The sequence below is a fragment of the Mesoplodon mirus genome, assembly GCF_964341445.2.
Source record: "Mesoplodon mirus genome assembly, chromosome: 3".
Classification (NCBI taxonomy): Eukaryota; Metazoa; Chordata; class Mammalia; order Artiodactyla; family Ziphiidae; genus Mesoplodon; species Mesoplodon mirus.
Window position 1 is genome coordinate 64,066,493 of NC_138978.1, and position 20,993 is coordinate 64,087,485.

General features: G+C 33.0%; 1 protein-coding gene across 1 annotated transcript in view; it reads right to left on the bottom strand.

Moving 5' to 3' along the window:
* Positions 1–20,993, bottom strand: part of LRRC40 (leucine rich repeat containing 40) — a 51,819-nt gene that overhangs the window by 18,393 nt on the left and 12,433 nt on the right. Inside the window, exons 2-9 of the mRNA XM_082616414.1 lie at positions 19,002–19,183; positions 17,810–17,883; positions 16,525–16,654; positions 13,325–13,448; positions 9,568–9,710; positions 6,774–6,946; positions 2,744–2,831; positions 2,343–2,388 (exon numbers count right to left, since the gene is read on the bottom strand). Coding sequence (XP_082472540.1) covers positions 2,343–2,388; positions 2,744–2,831; positions 6,774–6,946; positions 9,568–9,710; positions 13,325–13,448; positions 16,525–16,654; positions 17,810–17,883; positions 19,002–19,183 — 960 coding nt within the window. The remainder of the gene's footprint in view (positions 1–2,342; positions 2,389–2,743; positions 2,832–6,773; positions 6,947–9,567; positions 9,711–13,324; positions 13,449–16,524; positions 16,655–17,809; positions 17,884–19,001; positions 19,184–20,993) is intronic.

Here is a 20,993-nt window from a genome sequence, read left to right on the forward strand (position 1 = left end):
AGTTCTTGTTAATGCAATAAGACAAGAAAAGAGATAAAAGGTACACAGATTGGGAAGGGGGACATAAAACTGTCTTTGTTCACAGATGGCACAATCATCTTGTTAGAAAATCCAAAAATAACCCCCTGGAACTAATAAGTGATTATACTATAGTAAGGCTGCAGGATATAAGGTTAATATATAAAAGTAAATTGTTTTCCTCTATATCAACAATAAACAAGTAGAGTTTGAAATTAAAAACATAGTACCATTTACATTAGCATCCAAAACTGAAATACTCGGGTATAAATCTAATAAATGTGAATAAGAACTATATGAGGAAAACTACAAAACTTTGATGAATGAAATCAAAGAAGATCTAAATAAATGGAGAGATATCCCATATTCATGGATGGAAAGATCCAATACTGTCAAGATGTCAGTTCTTCCCTATTTGATCTATATATTCAATGTAATTCCAATCAAAATCCCAGCAAGTTATTTTGTCAGTATCAACAAATTGATTCTAAGGTTTATATGGAGAGGCAAAAGAGCCAGAACAGGCAACATAGTATTGGAAGAGAAGAACAAAATTGGAAGACTGATGCTATCCAACTTAAAGATAGTAATCAAGACAGTGTGATACGGCAAAAGAACAAACAGATCAATGAACAGAATAGACAATCCATAAAGAGACCCCCATAAATGTAGTCAGCTGATCTTTGACAAAGGAGCAAAGGTAATACAATGGAATATACAAAGGCAAAGATAGTCTTTTTCACAATGATGCTGAAACAATGGGACATCCATATGCAAAAAATAGCAGCTTTATTCATAACTGTCAAAACTTTGAAGCAACCGTGATGTCTTGCAGTAGGTGGGTGAGTAGATAAACTGTGGTACATACAGACAGTGAAATATCATTCAGTGTTAAAAGGAAATAAGCTATTAAGCCTTAAAAAGACATGAGGGAAGCTTAAGTGCATATTTCTAAGTGAAAGAAGCCAATCTGAAAAGGTTACAGACTGCATGATTCCAATTATTTGACATTCTGGAAAAGACATAAATACAGAGACAAGAAAAAGATCAGTGGTTGTCAGGGATGGCAGGGATTGTGTGGGGGAGGGAGGATGAATAGGCAGATCACAGAGGATTTTTACAGCAGTGAAAATACTTTGTATATTACAATGATGAATATATGGCATTATACATTTGTCCAAACCCATAGAATGTACAACACCAAGAGTGAACCCTAAGGTACCTATGCACTTGGGGTGATTATGATGTGTCAACGTAGGCTCCATCCTTTGTAAAAAATGTACTATTCTAGTGAGTGTTGCTGATATTGAGGGAGGGTATATGTGTGCAGGCAGAGGACATGTGGGAAATCTCTGTAACTTCCTCTCAATTTTGTTGTAAACCTTAAACTAGTCTAAAAAAAAGGCTTTAAATTTTTTTTTGATTATTCTGACATGACTTCTAACTGATTTATATCAGAATAATCAATCTTGCTTGAGGAGAAAGTATATCTGGAGAGAAAAGGACATTATCTGATTGTCAGAAAATGAGAGTCTTAGAAAATTATGTCAATTTATTTGAAGGGCAAAATGGAAAATATAAATTACTTAAGTATACAATTATCTTATTTATTTAACATCACTGACTGACAATATGGTGCTAGACTAGGCTGTGCATAACCAAGAGTTGTGAGCTAAATTAATAGCTGCTGTATTTAGCCACTAAGTTTCGGAGTGGTTTGTTATGCGGCATTACACTGGCACAAAAAATTTTTTCTTAATGTTCTACATGTAGTGTGTGCTACAATAACATACATGAAATAAAAACTGGAATAAATCACAATTTTAGTGAAACATTAAAAATTAAATTTATGGTAATTTTTCTTTTGGTGCATGTTTGTGCTAAATTAGCATTCCTAAAAAATGTGTTTTGTCTTTATTTTTGTCAGAACTTACCAAAACTATGAATGGACCATATATTCAAATGCCTGTTAATATATTTCCCAGTCAATAGAACCCTTATATTATACCATAATAGTCAAGTTTTGTGCTTTTTTCAAAGGTAAAGCATTAGGTGCTTACAGAATCTTTTTTTATATTTTCTAATTGATACAGTATAACACAACTCAAAGAGATTAAGGATAGAACAGTATTATTGTGAATTTAATGTTTTTTTAAATAATTTCAGCATATTTATGGCCTAGTGGATTCAGAATTAGAGCCACACCTGCCAGGGACCATTCTCTCTAAATATTTACACCAAAAATACATGTAAATTTATATACTATTAACTCTTTACCACTTTTCATGTTATCCTTCAAAATATGGGAGAAAATAGAAAAGTACCTTTAATCTTGCTTCGTAGATATTTTAAGACTTCTTGGGTTCCTTTCTGAAAATGTGGGGAGAAAGACATATTCACCAAGACATACATTGCAGTTTTATAGATCAATGTGTATGTTTCAATATCAAATTTAAAAACCAGCACTGAGGGCTTCCCTGATGGCACAGTGGTTGAGAGTCCGCCTGCCGAGGCAGGGGACATGGGTTCATGCCCCGGTCCGGGAAGATTCCACATGCCGTGGAGCGGCTGGGCCCGTGAGCCATGGCTGCTGAGCCTGCGCGTCCAGAGCCTGTGCTCCGCAACGGGAGAGGCCACAACAGTGAGAGGCCCGCGTACCGCAAAAAAAACCAAAACAAACAAACAAACAAAAAAAAACCCAGCACTGAATTCTAAATATGCTTACATTTATAATTTCTCTTCGAATCGTTCTCAAAGGATTTCCTTCTAGTGCCAGGAATTTCAAATGAAGTTCTCCCAATGAACAGGGCAGACTACAAAAGATTAAATTGATTTCAAGGAAGACATTAAGGGTAAGTATAATTCAACCAAGTAGTAGATTATAAAACTAACATATGACAAACTATACACCATAAAATAGTGTCAAAGAAAGCCTAAGTAATTTAGGCCTAAAATATTTCCTCTCGAAATAGAGGCCAAACTTGTTTTAAAAAAAAAAAAAAAGAGAGAAATTTGTTTCGATACTATCATATTGTGATTACTAAAAAAAGAATGTGAGCTATAAAACATTTGCTAAATTGTATCCAGTGCTAAAAAGTAAATATAAGCAAACAAAATATTTCCTAATTGAAAAAAAATGAGAAAAAATAATTTTCAATTGCATAACTCATATTTTCATTCAGTAAAGAAAGTAATTTTTATCTTTGGTACACAAAAAGATAACCAGTTTATACACATAAATATTAAATCTCAAAATCTGTTAAGCATCTATAATATACTAGGCATTGGTGTAGGGATAACAAGAACGTTCCCTTAAAAAATTTTTAGTTGAACAAAGGAAAAGGACACATGTATCGCTAACCAAAATATAGGAATTATCTTATGTTGCTGGTGAGCATATAAAATAGCACAGCCACTCTAGAAAGTGGAGTTTTTTAAAGTTAAATATACACTCACCATACAACTAAGCAATCCCACTCCTACATATTTACCCAGGAAAAATGAAAATAATGTCCAACCAAAGACTTACATGAATATTCACAATAGTCAGAAAATTGAAAGTAATCCAAATATCCATCAACTAACTAGTGAAGAGATGAATAAATTGTGGTATATCTGTATAATGAAATAACACTCAGCAATAAAAATGAATAAAAATGAATAAACTATTGATACACATGAATGAATCACAAAAGCTTTATACCACAAGAAAAAAGACAGACACAAAAACTATATGCTGTGATTTCATTTATATGAAATTTTTAAAAAGGCAAAACTACAGTGACAGAGCACATCACTGATTGCTAGGGGTTGGGGATATGAACAGGGGATTGACTGCAAAGGGTAGGAGGAGAAGTTAGGGAAACAGAAGTGTTCTTCATGACTGTAACAATGGTTATACAATTACATACATTTGTCAAAAATCATCAAATTGTATATTTTAATTGGTAGATTTTATTGTATGCAGATTATATGTCAACAAATGAATATATTTTTTATATATATGTAATAAGACAAGTGCTAAACAAGTAAAGTTGCTCTGAGAGTACAGAAGTAGAAATTAGCAAGGGGGGTAGAGGGAGAAGGGAGTAGCAAAGCCTGGATTTGGGCTTAAAAAGAATGGAATTCCATCAGGCAGTCAGGCAGGAAAAGGGCATTCTAAGGTAAAGAAAATGAAAAAGTCAGTACATTTGCAGTTCAGTGTTGTCAGAGTAGGATACCTGTGGAAGTGAAAGATGACAAAGAGAGACTGAATGAAGTCTGACTCTGAGATGTACTTGGCTGTTACACTAAAAATTCTGAATGTTATCTTGCAAGACAGTGATTCCCAACTGCTGGATGGAAAACCAGACGCATCAAAATCTCCTAGGAATTTTTAAAAATAAAACTCAAAACAATTCTAAGGTTCCATTGTTAAAGATTGATTCATTGTTGCCTCAGTATCTGCATTTTTTCTTAAAGCTTCTCATGTGGTCTGATACATAACCATATTTGGGAAACAGTGCTATAAGAATGGAGAATCATCAAAGTTTTTTAGTAGAAGAACAACCTGATAATTTGTACTTTATAAAAATTACTCTGGTAGCATTGCAAGGAATCAATATTTTAGTTAGAGGAGATTCTGGAGGGGCAAAAAATGCATAGAATGGTCTAATATCTAGGAAGTATGAGATCAGATGAAAGGAAGGAAAATACTTATTAGTTTCATTATGTTCTAGGCCCTGTGATATACACACACTTTATATCCAGAGCTCTGGAGAAAGAGAAACAGATATATCAGAAATATTTGTACCCATTACTTTATTTATTTAATATTATTTGTCATCATTTTTGTTTTAAATATTTGCTTTCTGCTGCTTTCATGTAGTAGCCAAAATAAGACTGTTATGGGGGAAAATGTATATGTCAGTATTTATGAGGCAAGCGATTATTTCATTCATTAGTTATAAGTACTTTTAGGAATATCCAGGTCACTTATTAATTCTGTCATAAATAGAAGTGAGTGGAAAGAATGGTCACTGTCCAAGCATTCAAATCTATGGTCAAGATGTACCATATGGGGCTTCCCTGGTGGCACGGTGGTTAAGAATCCGCCTGCCAATGCAGGGGACATGGGTTTTAGCCCTGGTCCAGGAAGATCCCACATGCATATGCCATGGAGCAACTAAGCCCACACGCCACAACTACTGAGCCTGCACTCTAGAACCTGCGAGCCACAATTATTGAAGCCCGCATGCCTAGAGCCCATGCTCCACAACAAGAGACACCACCACAACGAGAAGCCCGCGCACCGCAACGAACAGTAGCCCCCACTCGCCGCAACTAGAGAGAAGCCCGCACACAGAAACGAAGACCCAACGCAGCCAGAAACAATAAATAAATAAAATAAAATAAAAAGATGTACCATATGCCATATGTACACTGTGAAAACAATTTTGATTTTTAAAAAGTTATTGAAATATACACATAGAAGAAAGTCTACCTTGCTTAACCTTTCTACTTCTGTGAAGAGCAAACCATGTTTCTGACATCCAAACATAAAACTTCAGACACCTAACTGGCATACAATCTTAGGTGAGTCTGAGTCTTTTTTTTATGTATCTGTAAAATAATTCCATCTCTAAATATTATGGTTTTATAACTCCTTATGATTCTTTGCTCACTACCCTCTTCCTCTACAGCTCCAACACAATCAATTGCTAAATACTACTTATTCTAACTCATCACACCTTTCACATCTTTCCTCTTCTTTCCATTCCCATTATCACTACAGTTTAGGTCCTTATTACATAAGAGAGAAATCTACAAAGATGTCAACTCAGTAAATTGGATATAGCAAGTGCTCCTTAGTGATCATTATTAGATTAATAGAATTTTTTAGAATTCCCATCTACAAAACCACTCCTATCCAAAGTATCTGACCCACTATCACCAATTTATTTTTTAATGAGATTACAATCAAGTTGGTTTTGTTGTTAATCTCCCCACCTCTTAATTAACGAAAACTGGCTCTTCACAGGCATTTTAAGGAACTCTTTCACATGGCCTCAACTTATCTTTCAAGAACTAAATTCTCACAATCTCCTTTCATGCACCCTACCATCTCAACTCGATTCCTTGCTGTTCTCTCTATATGTACCTACAATTCATTTTCTAAACTTTCAGAGCTTTGTTTGTGCAGTTTCCTCCTGCCAAATGAGTCATTCTGACCACCTTACACATGCACTTGAAAATAGTGGTCATCCTTCAAAGATCACATGATAGGACTATAATGAGGCATGACCCTGTGCGTACATTTAAATTTTGTGCTCTAGGCAATTAACTTGCTTCACCCTGGTCCCAGTTCTATAATATCATCTAAAAATTTTACTTCTTCCACAAAGTCTGCCCTGAGTCTTCTCAATAAATTGTGATTCCTGTATCTCCTTTAAACCCCCAAAGTATTTCGTATCTCTCCCATGGCTTTACGTCATTTAACAAATTCAACAAATATTTATCAGGCAGCTTCTATGTACCCAGGCACTGATCTAGGAGTTATCCGTAGAGTTTGTGTCCTACTGAGTTGGAGTAACTGATTCCATTAGCATATTAAGCTTGCTGCCAAGAACAAAGTCTTTGTAGGTCTACACATGATACCTACTCAATAAACAGTTATTGAATTTGATTTATAAAAGAGATCTCTACATGCTTTTATAACTTATGAATTACAACCAAATACAGAAATGATTTCTTATTCATTCCATCTTTAAACTTACCTACTAATATCATTGTTGCTTAGGTCAAGCCTTTCCAAAGATTGCAGGAGTGTAATTTCATCTGGAACAGATTTTAACTTGTTATCTCGCAGGTCTAGCACAAGGATAGAATTCAGATGCTTAAGGTGTCCTGCCCCTAATACTTCAATCTGGTTTTCACCTACATGTAATTCCTACAAAAGCAAAGATCAATCATGTATATTTCTGTATTCAACTTTATACTAGATAATGAAAATAAAATTGAAATCTTGATTTCAAATCATTGAAAAATACATGGAAAGTTATCTAATTACTAAGATGCTTAAATTTTTAATTATATTTAAGCAATCTTACAGTTAAAGAAAAATGACAAAAAGGAAAATTTTCAAGAATTTCCTAGTAATTTAAAAATTAATTAAAGGTTTAATCTGGAAGAAAGTTCAAAGTTTATAAAACCAAAGCAGAGAAATGATTTAGTAGTTACATTTACAGAATTAATAAAAACACAAATCCAAGAACTATACTGATAAAAAATTAAAGTTTTAAAACAAATCAGTACAAGTTAAAAAAGTTATTTATATTATAATAAAGGTTTGTTACTCAACATTTTTATTAGTGATTATTATATATACTGATTTCTCACTAGCAGAATCTAAGATTATCAGATAATTAATCTTATTAAATGATATTTTTTTCAGTTATTTATATCATTGTCACCATTCTGTTTAAAAGTAACTCGTTTATGGCTTTCTTTGCTGTGTGAAAGCTTTTAAGTTTAATTAGGTCCCATATGTTTATTTTTGTTTTTATTTTCATTACTCTAGGGGGTGGGTCAAAAAAGATCTTTTTGTGATTTATGTCAAGGAGTGTTTTGCCTATTTTTTCCTCCAAGAGTTTTATAGTGTTCAGTCTTACATTTAGGTCTTTAATTCATTTTGTGTATTTTTGTGTATGATGTTAAACTTAAAAGCTTTTGCACAGCAAAGGAAACCATAAATAAGATGAAAAGACAACCTTCAGAAAGAAAGTATTTGCAAACAAAGCAACTGACAAAGGATTAATCTCCAAAATATACAAACAGCTCATGCAGCTCAATATTAAAAAAACAAACAAACCAATCAAAAAATGGGCAGAAGACCTAAATAGACGTTTCTCCAAAGAAGACATACAGATAGATGGCCAAGAGGCACATGAAAAGATGCTCAACATCACTAATTATTAGAGAAATGCAAATCAAAACTACAATGAGGGGGCTTCCCTGGTGGCGCAGTGGTTGAGAGTCCGCCTGCCGATGCAGGGGATACGGGTTCGTGCCCCGGTCTGGGAAGATCCCACATGCCGCAGAGCGGCTGGGCCCGTGAGCCATGGCCGCTGAGCCTGCGCGTCCGGAGCCTGTGCTCTGCAACGGGAGTGGCCACAACAGTGAGAGGCCCGCATACCGCAAAAAATAAAAAAAAAAAAAAAAAAAAAACTACAATGAGGTATCATCTCACACGGGTCAGAATGGCGATCATCAAAAAAAATCTACAAACAATAAACGCTGGAGAGGGTGTGGTGAAAGAGGAACCCTCTTGCACTGTTGGTGGGAATGTAAATTGATACAGCCACTATGCAGAACAGCATGGAGATTCCTTAAAAAACTAAAAATTGAACTACTATATGACCCAGCAATCCCACTACTGAGCACATACCCTGAGAAAACCATAATTCAAAAAGACACATGTACCCCAATATTCATTGCAGCACTATTTACAATAGCCAGGACATGGAAGCAACCTAAATGTCCATCAACAGATGAATGGATAAAGAAGATGTGGTATATATATATAATGGAATTATTACTCAGCCATAAAAAAGAATGAAATTGGGTCATTTGTAGAGATGTTGATGGATGTAGAGTCTGTCATACAGAGTGAAGTCAGTCAGGAAGAAAAAAACAAGTATTGTATATTAACGCATATGTGTGGAATCTAGAAAAATGGTAGAGATGAACCTATTTGCAGGGCAGGAATAGAGACACAGACATAGAAAATGGATGTGTGGACAGAGGGGGATTGGGGGACAAATTGGGAGATTAGTATTGACATATACACAGTACCATGTGTAAAACTGATAGCTAGTGGGAACCTGCTGTATAGCACAGGGAGCTCAGCTCGGTGCTCTGTGATGACCTAGATGGGTGTGAAGGGGTGGGGGGGCTGGAAGAGAGGTCCAAGAGGGAGTAGATATATACATACATATAGCTGACTCACTTCGCTGTACAGCAAAAAGGAACACAACATTGTAAAGCAACTATGTTCAGAAAAACAAACAAAAAACAAAACAAACTCAACACTAATGCATAAAAGTATACATACAGAAAAGCAAAGCATAGCAAATTTAAATACAATGTTAATGCTATACACTTAATACCAAAAAAAGTAATTAATTTTAAACAGACTTTATGATGAGGTAAACATGAGTTGGCAACTTATAGAATTAGATACATATTCATTCCTGGTATTCCAGGTTTCCTGCACTATGGTCCCAACTTACTTTGTTAGCCTCATCATCTACTACTTCTCCAGTTATAAACTACTCTCCAGATGAAATGGACAAATTCTTATTTTTAAAATTGATTACTGCTTTTTTAAAAAAAATCTATTATTAACAATACCATTAATATATTTAGTCATTAAAATTCTGAAAAATAGGAATATAGGAAAAAATAACACATAACTAACACATATTCTCAATGTAAAATACATTTAAAATTTGATTTTCACGATTAACTTTCAGAAAATGTATAGTTATTTAATAATCAACTAAATAGTACCTTTAATAATTTACAAGAAGGAAATTCCGGTAGAAAACGTAATTTATTCCTCCGCAAATAAAGCAATTCTAGTGATTCCATGCTAGCCAATTCAGAAGGTATAGTTTCCAAGAGATTTGAATTACAATCCAAATGCTTTAATCCTGTAATATATATTTAGTGAAATACAAAGATATTTTAATACAGAAAAAATACTGGTTTATAATTGTATATACATTCAAATAATGTGTACATAATCATGAGGACTTACAAACCTGTGATATTCTATACTGCTATAATAATCAAGAATCGTAGAATACCACTGAATTAAACTAAAAATGTTTTATATTTAGTTATAATTAAAGAGAAACAATGATATTAAAATCAATGTTTAATAATAGTGCAGGTCATCTTTGTAAAGATTTAAAAAACAAAGTACTCTAGTACTCCTTTAAAGTACACTAAAATATATAAACTATATACTATGAGATTATATACTATATATAACTATATACTATGAGATTATTTCTCTCAGTAATTATACATCTTTAAAAAGAAAAAGCTTAAGGTAAACATACAAGCATACTACTCGTATGAAAGAATGTCAAGTAACTCTGGCCAGTAGTAGCTTAGACACATCTGTATTTAAAATAGGCAATTGATGTTCTGTCAAAAACCCTTGGATTTCTATGTATTCCCTCTTATTCTTTCATCTACTCATACTGCCTCTCTCCCTGTCTTCTTTCCTTCCTTTCTTCTTCTAATTTTTTTTAAGTTACATTCTTTCACTAACAACTTAGCTAACACTCTTGATAAGAAGGTATAGATAGCTCAAGAAGAATGTTCTCACTTGCAGCATCTCTCTCACCTCCTGGATCTTTCTTAAAAGGCAGAACAGAAAACAAAAATGGAAAAAAAGTAAAGATCTTCTTTCTCTTAGGACTTTAATAAGCAGTTTTCTCCCTAATCCATATTACAAATTCTTCCACTTACAATGGCCACCATATATTTTCCACTATATATTCTCAACCCTATAGTTTGAATAGGCAATATGCATTTTACAACTTTTTTTCCTGTACTTTGAGCCTGTCAATTTTAACATAATTCAACACTGAATTGATGTACTGCCTTAGACTACTTCTTTCATTGTTTAAAGAAGTTAACTGCTTTCCAAAACAAATTTAATAGTACTACTTTCAACTTATAATATGATAATTTATGTATTATTTGGCTAGATCACTGAGAAAAATGTCACAGTCTGATCTACCCTAGATCCAATAAATTCTATAAAGCAAGTTTGTTTTAAATTTAGAAACTAGCTTTCACAAGTGTTTGCATCTAAGAGCACTGGTTGAGAATAGAAGCAGTACACAGAAGAAAGTGAGGTGGATGGACCTAGAGTCTGTCCTAGAGAGTGAAGTAAGACAGAACGATGAAAACAAATACCGTATGCTAACGCATATATATGGAATCTAAAAAAAAAAAAATTGGTACTGATGAACCTAGTTGCAGGGCAGGAATAAAGATGTAGACATAGAATGGACTTGAGGACACGGGGTGGGAGGGGGAAGCTGGGGTGAAGTGAGAGTAGCATCGACTTATATACACTACCAAATGTAAAATAGTTAGCTGGTGGGAAGCAGTAGCATGGCACAGGGAGATCAGCTTGGTGCTTTGCGATGACCTAGAGGGGTGGAATAGGGAGGATGGGCGGGAGGCTCAAGAAGGAGGGGATATGGGGACATATATATGCATATGGCTGATTCACTTTGGTGTACAACAGAAACTAACACAGTATTGTGAAGCAATTATACTCCAGTAAAGATCTATTTTTTTAAAAAAAAGATTGCTTATATATGTATAACTGAATCACTTTGCTGTACAGCAGAAATTAACACAACATTGTAAATCAATGATACTTCAATAAAAAATAAATTAAAAAATATAAATAGTAAAAGTAAAAAAAAAGAGCAATGGGGACGGAGTAAGAAGATGCAAACGCTGGCTCTACAATTTACTACATAATTTCTAAGCCTAGGTTTCTGAATCTTTAAAATGTAAATAATATGCATCCCTACTAACTTGTAGAACTATTGTGGCAGCAAAATAATATATTTAAAAGTATTCTGAGTTACAAAGAGCCATGCAAATGTTAGATACTGTTCTTGGAATCTCATCATGAAGAGTGAAATAATAACTAAATGTCCTACTGGTGATAGCTTAAAAGTATCATTGTCATAGCTGAAGGAAAGAAAGCATCTGAGCATAATTATATAGTATATTAAAAAAACTGCTGTAAGTTCAAAGTATTTTTCTATTGACTTCAATATTTGCTCCTCTCTCTCAACATTTCTACTCAATTTGTGAAAAAAAAATGCTTACATATGCACTCCAGGTATCATATTTTATGTTTAGCTCTACTTTCTGATACCTTTATTGAAAATGGCAAAGGCAAGCAGAATCAACTACTGGTATCACAACTAAAGGCTCCCCTGAAATATCAATTGAATTTATGGCAGATTTAATTTATGCATTCCTGTTATAAATTACAAATAACCATTAATCTAAAGTTAAACAGCAGTGATCATTTTGTAATGTATAAAAATATCACTATCTTATACACCTGAGATAATATAATATTGTTAGTCAATTATACATTAATTTTTTAAGTCAAACAGCACAATTGTACAAATTCACTGCAAAATAATCTGTAATCAATGGTACAAAATCACATCTATGACTTCCTCCACAAAAGGGAGGTTTAAAAAAATGAAAAGGCTCATATATGATTAGCAAAAAAGAGTAGTAAGGTCTATAGCTGACACAGTGTGGTCATCAACTAAGAAATAATAATAGTTTGCCTTTAGACAAAAAAAAAAAAAAGTCACTATAAAGATTTTGGATTCTAAATCAAGAATTCTAACGTGATTAAGTATACTTACTTAAAAGGTACTGAAATGTACCTTCAGTTTTTTTTATCCCTTAATATTAGTTCTACAATACACCAAATATAATGGTTCAATGGTAAACTTTAATGGAACCACTAAATTTTAACTTTTTTTTTTAAAAGAACTGACAATTTGAGTAAAACTATACTATCTCTTGACATTATTACTTATGGACCTCAAGGAGGATACAGCTATAACATAACCATGTATCATAGGTGGCATCACCTAGGAAAGGGGAATGACCTCTTAGTAAATGTTGAATAAATGAATGAAGAGATAGAATAGCTCAAAACCTTAATCAATTTCTCAGGTATACAATATTACCACAATCTATAATCTTATTTTCTTTTTCTCTGCTTGATATGCCAAAGTATTGTTTTGGCAGTAATTCTTTTTTTTTATTGTTTTGTTTTATTATTCATTTATTTAGGCTGCACCAAGTCTTAGTTGTGGCACACAAGATCTTAGTTGTGGCATGCGGACTCTTAGTTGCAGCATGCGGACTTCTTAGTTGCGGCATGTAAACTCTTAGTTGTGGCATGCATGCAGGATCTAGGTCCCCGACCAAGGATTGAACCCGGGCCCCCTGCATTGGGAGCATGGAGTCTTACCCACTGGACCATCAGGGAAGTCCCCTGGTGGTAATTCTTTACAAACTTGCTAGACTACAATGGCCTGGAGAAAATCTGACCAGTTGTTACTGTTTGCATTTACCACCATAAAATCTATTATTTTACTTCTCTGTAACTAACTATATAAAAATTTATTTTTTTAAATGTAAGTTGCACCAACTTCAAATTTTTTTATTTTTTAAAATAGAGAAGATTTACTTTTCATTCCACTTATTTCTGCAGGCAAACTCTTCAGTTGATTACTGGAAAGATTGAGTTTTAGCAGGCTGGATAGAGAAGCAAAACTAGCAGGAACAGTTGTAAGACGATTGTTCGAAAGATCCTTTAAAAAGAGAAAGACAAAATGAATGAATGAACAAGTAAATAAAAAAAGAAAGGATCCCTAAGGGGAATTTTAGAATTTTGAGGGCATTGCAACATTAAAAAAACTATTTACAGATGATATGTTTTGTAACTCTCATTCACTGACAATTTCACAGATCATTATTCATTACCTCAATATACTCTGTGGGCCTACTATGTGCCTAATAATGTAGCAGAGAGGAATTAAAATGAATTCTGACTTCAAAACTAATTTACACAAAGGTTTCTGTTAATATTAAGTCATGCTTTCAAAAAAAATCTATTTTTTCATCCAATATTTGTTGAGTACCTATAATAAATCAGGCAAACTGTATGGTTAAATGAAAAACATCTTTGCAAGAAAGAAAAATTCTTGGAAGAAAAAAAAGTAAGCTGAAAAAAAATGGCCATTTTAATTTGGGAGGAAAAAAAATATTCCCTCTTGGTTCTGCTGACCTCAGCAAGTCTGCTTTAACTAAGTACAGAAGTCTACTCTACTCTCTAGTTTTCACTCATTCAAACTTGCCTAATTAATCTCTATACCTTGATGTTGTTTTAAGTCTTTGTTTCTGTTTTGTCTTTTATGACAGAATATTTTTTTGAAAGTCCCTTTAAAAGACAATGTTATGAATCAGGTATTCTTCTTACGACATTCAAATCAGATATAAGTACTACACCAGCTATCATTAAACTGTTAGGTAAGGCAAGTGGCAACAATAAATAAGAAAAAAATGACTTAAAGGAACTGTTCTCTGAAGACTATGATTTAGTCTAACGTTAAACAACTGTAACTCCAAATAAATTAAGATAGAAAAAGGAAAAATGCTAGATCAGTGTATTTTTTAAAACATACTATTATTATAATAACATAAAATAACATATTATCATAATCTACAACATCAGTATAATAATATATAACTCAAATACTCTAAGGTCTAAGAATCAACAGATTACTAATAAATAAATATTTAGTAATATCAAAAGTTACTGACACTAAATGCAATGTAGTATTCTGGATTGGATCCTGGAACAAAAAAAAAAGGACATTAGTGGAAAAACTGGGAAAATATTATAAAATCTGTAGTTTAGTTTGTAATATTGTACCAACGTTAATTTCTTAGTTTTTACAAATATCCCATAGTTATGTAAAATGTTCACCCATTAGGGCTTCCCTGGTGGCGCAGTAGTTGAGAGTCCGCTGGGCCCGTGGGCCATGGCTGCTGAGCCTGCGCGTCCGGAGCCTGTGCTCCACAATGGGAGAGGCCACAGCAGTGAGAGGCCCACGTACCGCAAGAAAAAAAAAAAAAAAGTTCGCCCATTAAGGTGGGTGAAGGGTATATGGGATCTCTCTGTACTATCTTTACAACTTTTCTGTAAATCTAAAATTATTCCAATATCAAAAGTTAAAAATAAAAAAAGTTTCTGATAAAGATTCACAAATTCTTAAGTTTTAAAGAACCCAAAACAACAGAATTGCTAATAAATATTCAATTACTGCAGTTAATGACTAAATTAGATACAAAATAAGTACAGTGCATATAAATTAATCATTATGCTAAGTCATTTCTTCAATATTTATTTAGTACCATTGTGTTAAGCAGTTTTTATATAACTTTAAGAAATATTACTAGCTTAAATTATTATAGATCTTATACTTTTAATGTTTTAATATATTGTTGCTCACATTTATGATTTATTTGATAACGAGTCCTTAAGAACACAGTTCTCAGCTGCAACATCCTTTCGTTATGCAATGACTATCTGGGAACCCATAAGGAAAGTTTATTAGGTTTCCTTTAAGCTTTCTACTAGGCTCTTTTTTTTTTTTCTTTTTAAATCAATTGCTATCTTTTACCAGTAGATTTTATAAGGAAATCTGATGGCTCCTTTCTTTACCACTCATTTCACCTACCTATGCCTTTAACTTTCCAAACCTATTTCCAATCTGATCAGGTTGAAAAACAAAGAGCTACTGAAGAAATGGTTGAAGAGAGTATGTATTTTGATTTCAAACACTAGAGCAGATGGGTGAAATATCAAGAAAAAATAAGTAAAAGAAGCAATTTTTCCTTGAATAAAAAATAAACTTTAAGGCTAAAATGACTAATGAGTTTTTCAAAACATGTAATTGTGACTAGAACAAGAATGTAACATGAAATAACTATGTGGAGTAGAGATTTATATTAGAACATCTGATCTAATACAGCTGAAGTCTTTCAGATAGGATACCTTACAGTAGAGTCTTACTTCTTCTGTGGTAAAGTGGGGGAACAAAAAAAGGATACACTTTGAAGTCAAATTATTTTATGTTAAATTCCTAAATTCCTTACATATTAGTTATATGACTTTGGATGAGTTACTTTTTTTTTTTTTTAACAAGTCTTAGTTTCTTATCTGTAATGGGGATAAAACTATCTACTTTGCTATATACACAGCAAAGTAATATGTAATATACTATATGTACAGTAAATATAGTAATATGCTATATGTATAGCAAAGTGCCTATTGTTTGTATTATTCTTAACAATATGACTAAACTAATACTTGCATTGCTCTATGGTTATCTCTATTTAAGATGTGAAACGGATAGAATAAAAATTTTTACCAGGAAATATGGCCATTTTGAAAAATAGGGTAGAAAAAGCAGGCCCTGAAGGCATTATCTGGACACTCAGAGGACAAAAGGGCCATAAGGGCTACAGAGGAGGAAATGAAAATGGAGATAAAAAAGGGAATTGGTATACGCTAAAAACACTTTTCCTCTATTTTGCTAAGCCATAAAAGCCTCTGAATAACAAAGTCATCCTCAATGGCTCCTTTCCCAAACTCTATTCCTAAATTAAAATCTAAGGTGATTTCCTTCATAAGAAAAACATAAGAAAATCAAATTTACAATTACTAATTTAGCACTCTAATTGTAATTCACAGTTTCTGATAATCTAGTCATACAATCAGCTGCCCATGTACCCATGATTTCATCATACATCCAATTTTTCAGCCTAATGAAAAATCCCACCAGCCCCAAATTATATAAATATTGCAAAATCAAAACTTACTAAATCTTCTAAGTTGGAAAGTTGTTCAAATCCCCTTGGTATGCAAGTTAGTTCATTATGCTGGAGATATAGACCCTTCAGGTTTCTTAGATTTGTAATTTCTTCAGGGAGTATTTTCAGCTTGTTATGGCTATTGATTGATAAAACAAATGCTGAACAATTTGGTGACAATACAATAAATATTTATAAAGGCATTTTTGCTAATCGACTACCTGGGCTCATTAAAAAAAATGAAGTAAGGTTACTAATTTTAAGTACTTACAAACTTTACATCCTAAAAGTACACACCCATTAAAATGACAGTAATCTAAAGTAATCAAATTGAGAGTTTCAAAGAAATAAAGATTTTTAACCAAACATATAATTTGTGAGCTTTTGATTGGTTCCTTTTAATCAACTTGATTTTACATATAAATGAATACATTGAGCTATAATTTTTACACTGCATATGAGTTTTAGAATTTTGACAAAGATGTGCACATACATACACTACAGTGAAGTCACATTTTACATGGGGATTAGGTTTCAACGTAGCACTCAAGACAAAAATAGCTATTTCTGTTTGAGGGCCTGGCATGTCCAGATGAATGCAATATGCAACTCCAGTCTTATTTTTCACCAAATAAGGACTGTTATTTGAGGAACTGTTCTCCCTCAAACCAGTTAACTCCAGAAAACTGCAACTTTATCATGCTGTGATAGATAGATTTATATCTATTTTATAAGCCCCAGCTTTTCAAACTACATTTTGAACACTTAAACTTTTTCATTTTTTTCTCCTAAATTAAATCTTCCCTAACCCCTTTCCCCCTGTGTATATATAACATATAAGGCAGTTATTTTTCTTGAAAGTCTGAGTGTGTACTGAAGGGCAAACAGAGTTAGCTAGGGCCTTAGCCACCTGGCTTCCCATGTACCCATCAGTGAGTACCAGACGCATACCCATGGAATCCCAGGAGTCCTCAGAAAAGTTTAAAAACTACTAATATCGAAAACATGAAATTTTCCTCATTATAACCACTAAAAATTATTTCATAAAAATAAAAAGTATTTTTTAAAAAATCATCTGGCCTTAAATTTGTAAAACCAGAAAACATGCAGGCAATTCTAAAACAAAAAATAAAATAATCTGAGAATTAAAACTTAAAATTATTATCCTGCTTAATCACTTTCTGAGATAATACAAAACATTTTTTACATGTTAGAAAAAATGTTTGAAAAAATTTTAAAGAATGTTAGATTTACACCCTTATACTAGCAATACTGAAATAAGTTTAAATTTTACCTGACATTAAGTTTCTGAAGATTTTCTAGCTCTCTTATAGCAGAAGGAAGGGATGTCAGCTGATTATCATGTATCTAAAAGTTATTAAAAGACACAGTCAATATCTTAGTCTTATAATTAACCATGAGCTTTGCTATTGTACAATATTCTCTGATGACAGTCTCGTTATTCTAGCTCAAGAGCATAGATGGGCTATTGGTAATTTGTTTTGAGTACAGAAGAGAAAAAGGAGTTTGACCAAACTGCTGCTCATAAATCATGAAGTGATAAGAGATCAATTTTAAAATACTACAGTTAAAAAAAAAACTTCACCTCATTGAGTGGAACTTCAATCTCAAATGAGAGATGACAGGGTCAGAAACTAACAGCCCTCTGATGGTATGATTTATGTCAACATTTCCAAAAAATAAATGAGGAGGGAGACTTCTCTCATGTTCTTACAGAATCATATTGCTTTCAAGGTACAAGGAACCTTTAAGAGAACACTTATGCCAATCCATTCATTTTACAAATGAAGAAAATAAAAACTTCTCTAGAAATCTGACTACATCCAACTTTTTCAGACATGAAATGGAAGATTTTTGATGATCCTAAGTAAAGTATATCAGAAGTTTGTGGATTATGAAATAAACTACTCATGACATGGCAACTAGGTATTAAAAACATAGTCCCTGAATAAACACACAAAAACTTAAGCCCAATAATTTAAGTCAGTCTTGGAGATAAGTTACCAAAAAAAAAAACCCAAAAAAACAAAAACAAAACAATATTAAATACTTGCTTTAACACCTAGAATAATAATGATGATAAAAATAATAGCAAAAAAAAAAAAAAGACAAGCAGCAGCAACCACTTGTTAAATACCAATTCTGTCTGTAAGCATTAACTCATTTAATTCAAAGAACAATTTTTAAAAACAGGTAGTAGTACTAGTCTCGGTTTATAAATGTGGAAACTGAAGCACAAAGAGGTAACTTTCCCGAGATCACACAGCTATCAAGTGGCAGAGTCAAAATTTGAAGCCTGATGTTCTGACTCTGCACTCTTAACCATTATGCTATGCCGAACACAGTAATTTGTTATTCTTCCTTGCACTCTACCGATTGAACATGGGTCTTCTGTTTCTCAAAGCCTAAATTTAACTTTAGAGTCTTTTCAGACGAAGATCCATATTTATAATCAGTCAACTTACATCAAGAACAGTCAGTGCAGGAAGGAGTCGGAGGTCATCAGTAAGTGACTGAAGTTTATTGTTTGATATGATTAGTTTGGTCAAATCTGTCTGTTCCCACCATCGCTCAGTGGCACTGAATGAAAGATTCTGATTAGCTTCTTCAGGGATATCCACATTTATTCTCCAAACACACTGAGGCACTATTTCCACCACCACCACACCAAAAAAAAAAAAAAAAAAAAAGAAGGGAAAGAAGTGAGATACTAAGTACATATGTTTATAACAGCTATTCTGCTTATCTACTGAAAAGAAGTTTCTGAAACACTAAAAAAACACTTTCAAATAAATCAAACAAATAGCAATGAATTACAACTACATTACAGTGGAAGTTGACTTTATTCCAAAACAGAATATTGGATATGTATTTTTCATATTAGATCTCACTCTTATCTTCAACTACATTTACTATATACATTCCCTGCACAGCACATAGTCGTTAGATTACAAGACAAATAAAGAATGGACTCTACCATTATGCTACCATAACAGAGAACGTATGGAAATCAACATTTAAACTAACTCATTTATATCTCATAGCAACTCCATGAGGTAGGTGTTATTTTCACTTTACAGATGAGAAAAATGGGGCACAGAGAATGTATCATTTACCCAGGGTTATATAGCTAGATGGGATTTAAGCCCTGGAAAAACTAAATTGTCTTGCTTCTCAGTGAATATTTGTAAGGTATATCTGACTCTGGTAGCTGCTCTCTATTTTATCTGACGTACAATTTTATTTCTTATCCCATCACACAACATTGTATTATTTCTGTTGCAGCATATACAGCAATTCCTTTGACACTGCAAATAAGACTGTTCAAGATAAATAGAAAGAGTCCAGGCTTATCACTATAACACTTGAAGATCTAGAAAATATTAACTTGCTCTAGTGCTATAGCAGAACTGTTTTAAATAGTCCTTCATTCCTTGATACCAGTAGGGCAATATATGGGTATGATCTAGAACTTTAGCTAATATTAATCAAGGCAACCATTGGTTATGCCTTACAGTTACTGACTATCATTTTAAAATGACATTAAATGGAAAGGTGTGGTCAAAGTTTCAAGTTCAGGACACAATCAGGTCGAGCAATCCAATACAATGGTTTTACAGAAGCAAAGCAAAGTTCCTGAAACCCGTTCACTCAAAAAAAATGAGGTACCTATATTTGTATTAGAATAAATTATAAGATCCCTTTCCTACCCTTCTCTATGCCTAAGCAATCTGTATTTCTCTACTCTTCTATCAATCAATCCCCAGCAAATGGGAATAAAACAGAATGAAAATCCACCCATGTTTATGGACAGAGGTTTATTTTTAAAGCAAGGCAAAGAAACAAAAACCACTCTTTCTAACTCTCTGAGCACAAAAGCAGCATAAAATGTATCTTCACTGTTGTTATTATTATTTTGGTGGGTAGATATGGATGACTGAGTAGGAATGAGAAACACACATCAGCCCATCACTAGCATGTGAAGTTACTGACACCAAATGAGTCAACAGAAATGGGTACATTTATGTATTTGACTAAAAATCAATGTTACCCTTAAGCAAAAAAAGTTACAAATGTGCCATACCAGTTTGGGTCACCAACAAAAAGCTCCAGAACAAGAACAACAACAAAAAAAACAAGGCAAGACAAAACAATACAAAACATTTAAAAAAATGTATGGAAGAAGCTATGTGATATGCACAAGTCTACTCCTAAAGAAAATATGTAGAGCATTTTGCATATATTTTTATCTTAACACCTATACATAGATACATTTAGACGATTATACTTAAAAGGCAATGAAATAGAAAATATCTTTTTTTGTAAGGAGGAAGGTGGAGAACACAAGAAATTTGTATACAACACAACAAAAATATCTGTTACCCATCAACTACACTAAATGAATGTTAAAATTTTATCATTATTGCTTCAGATATTTTGGTTAACCAAATTTGTCT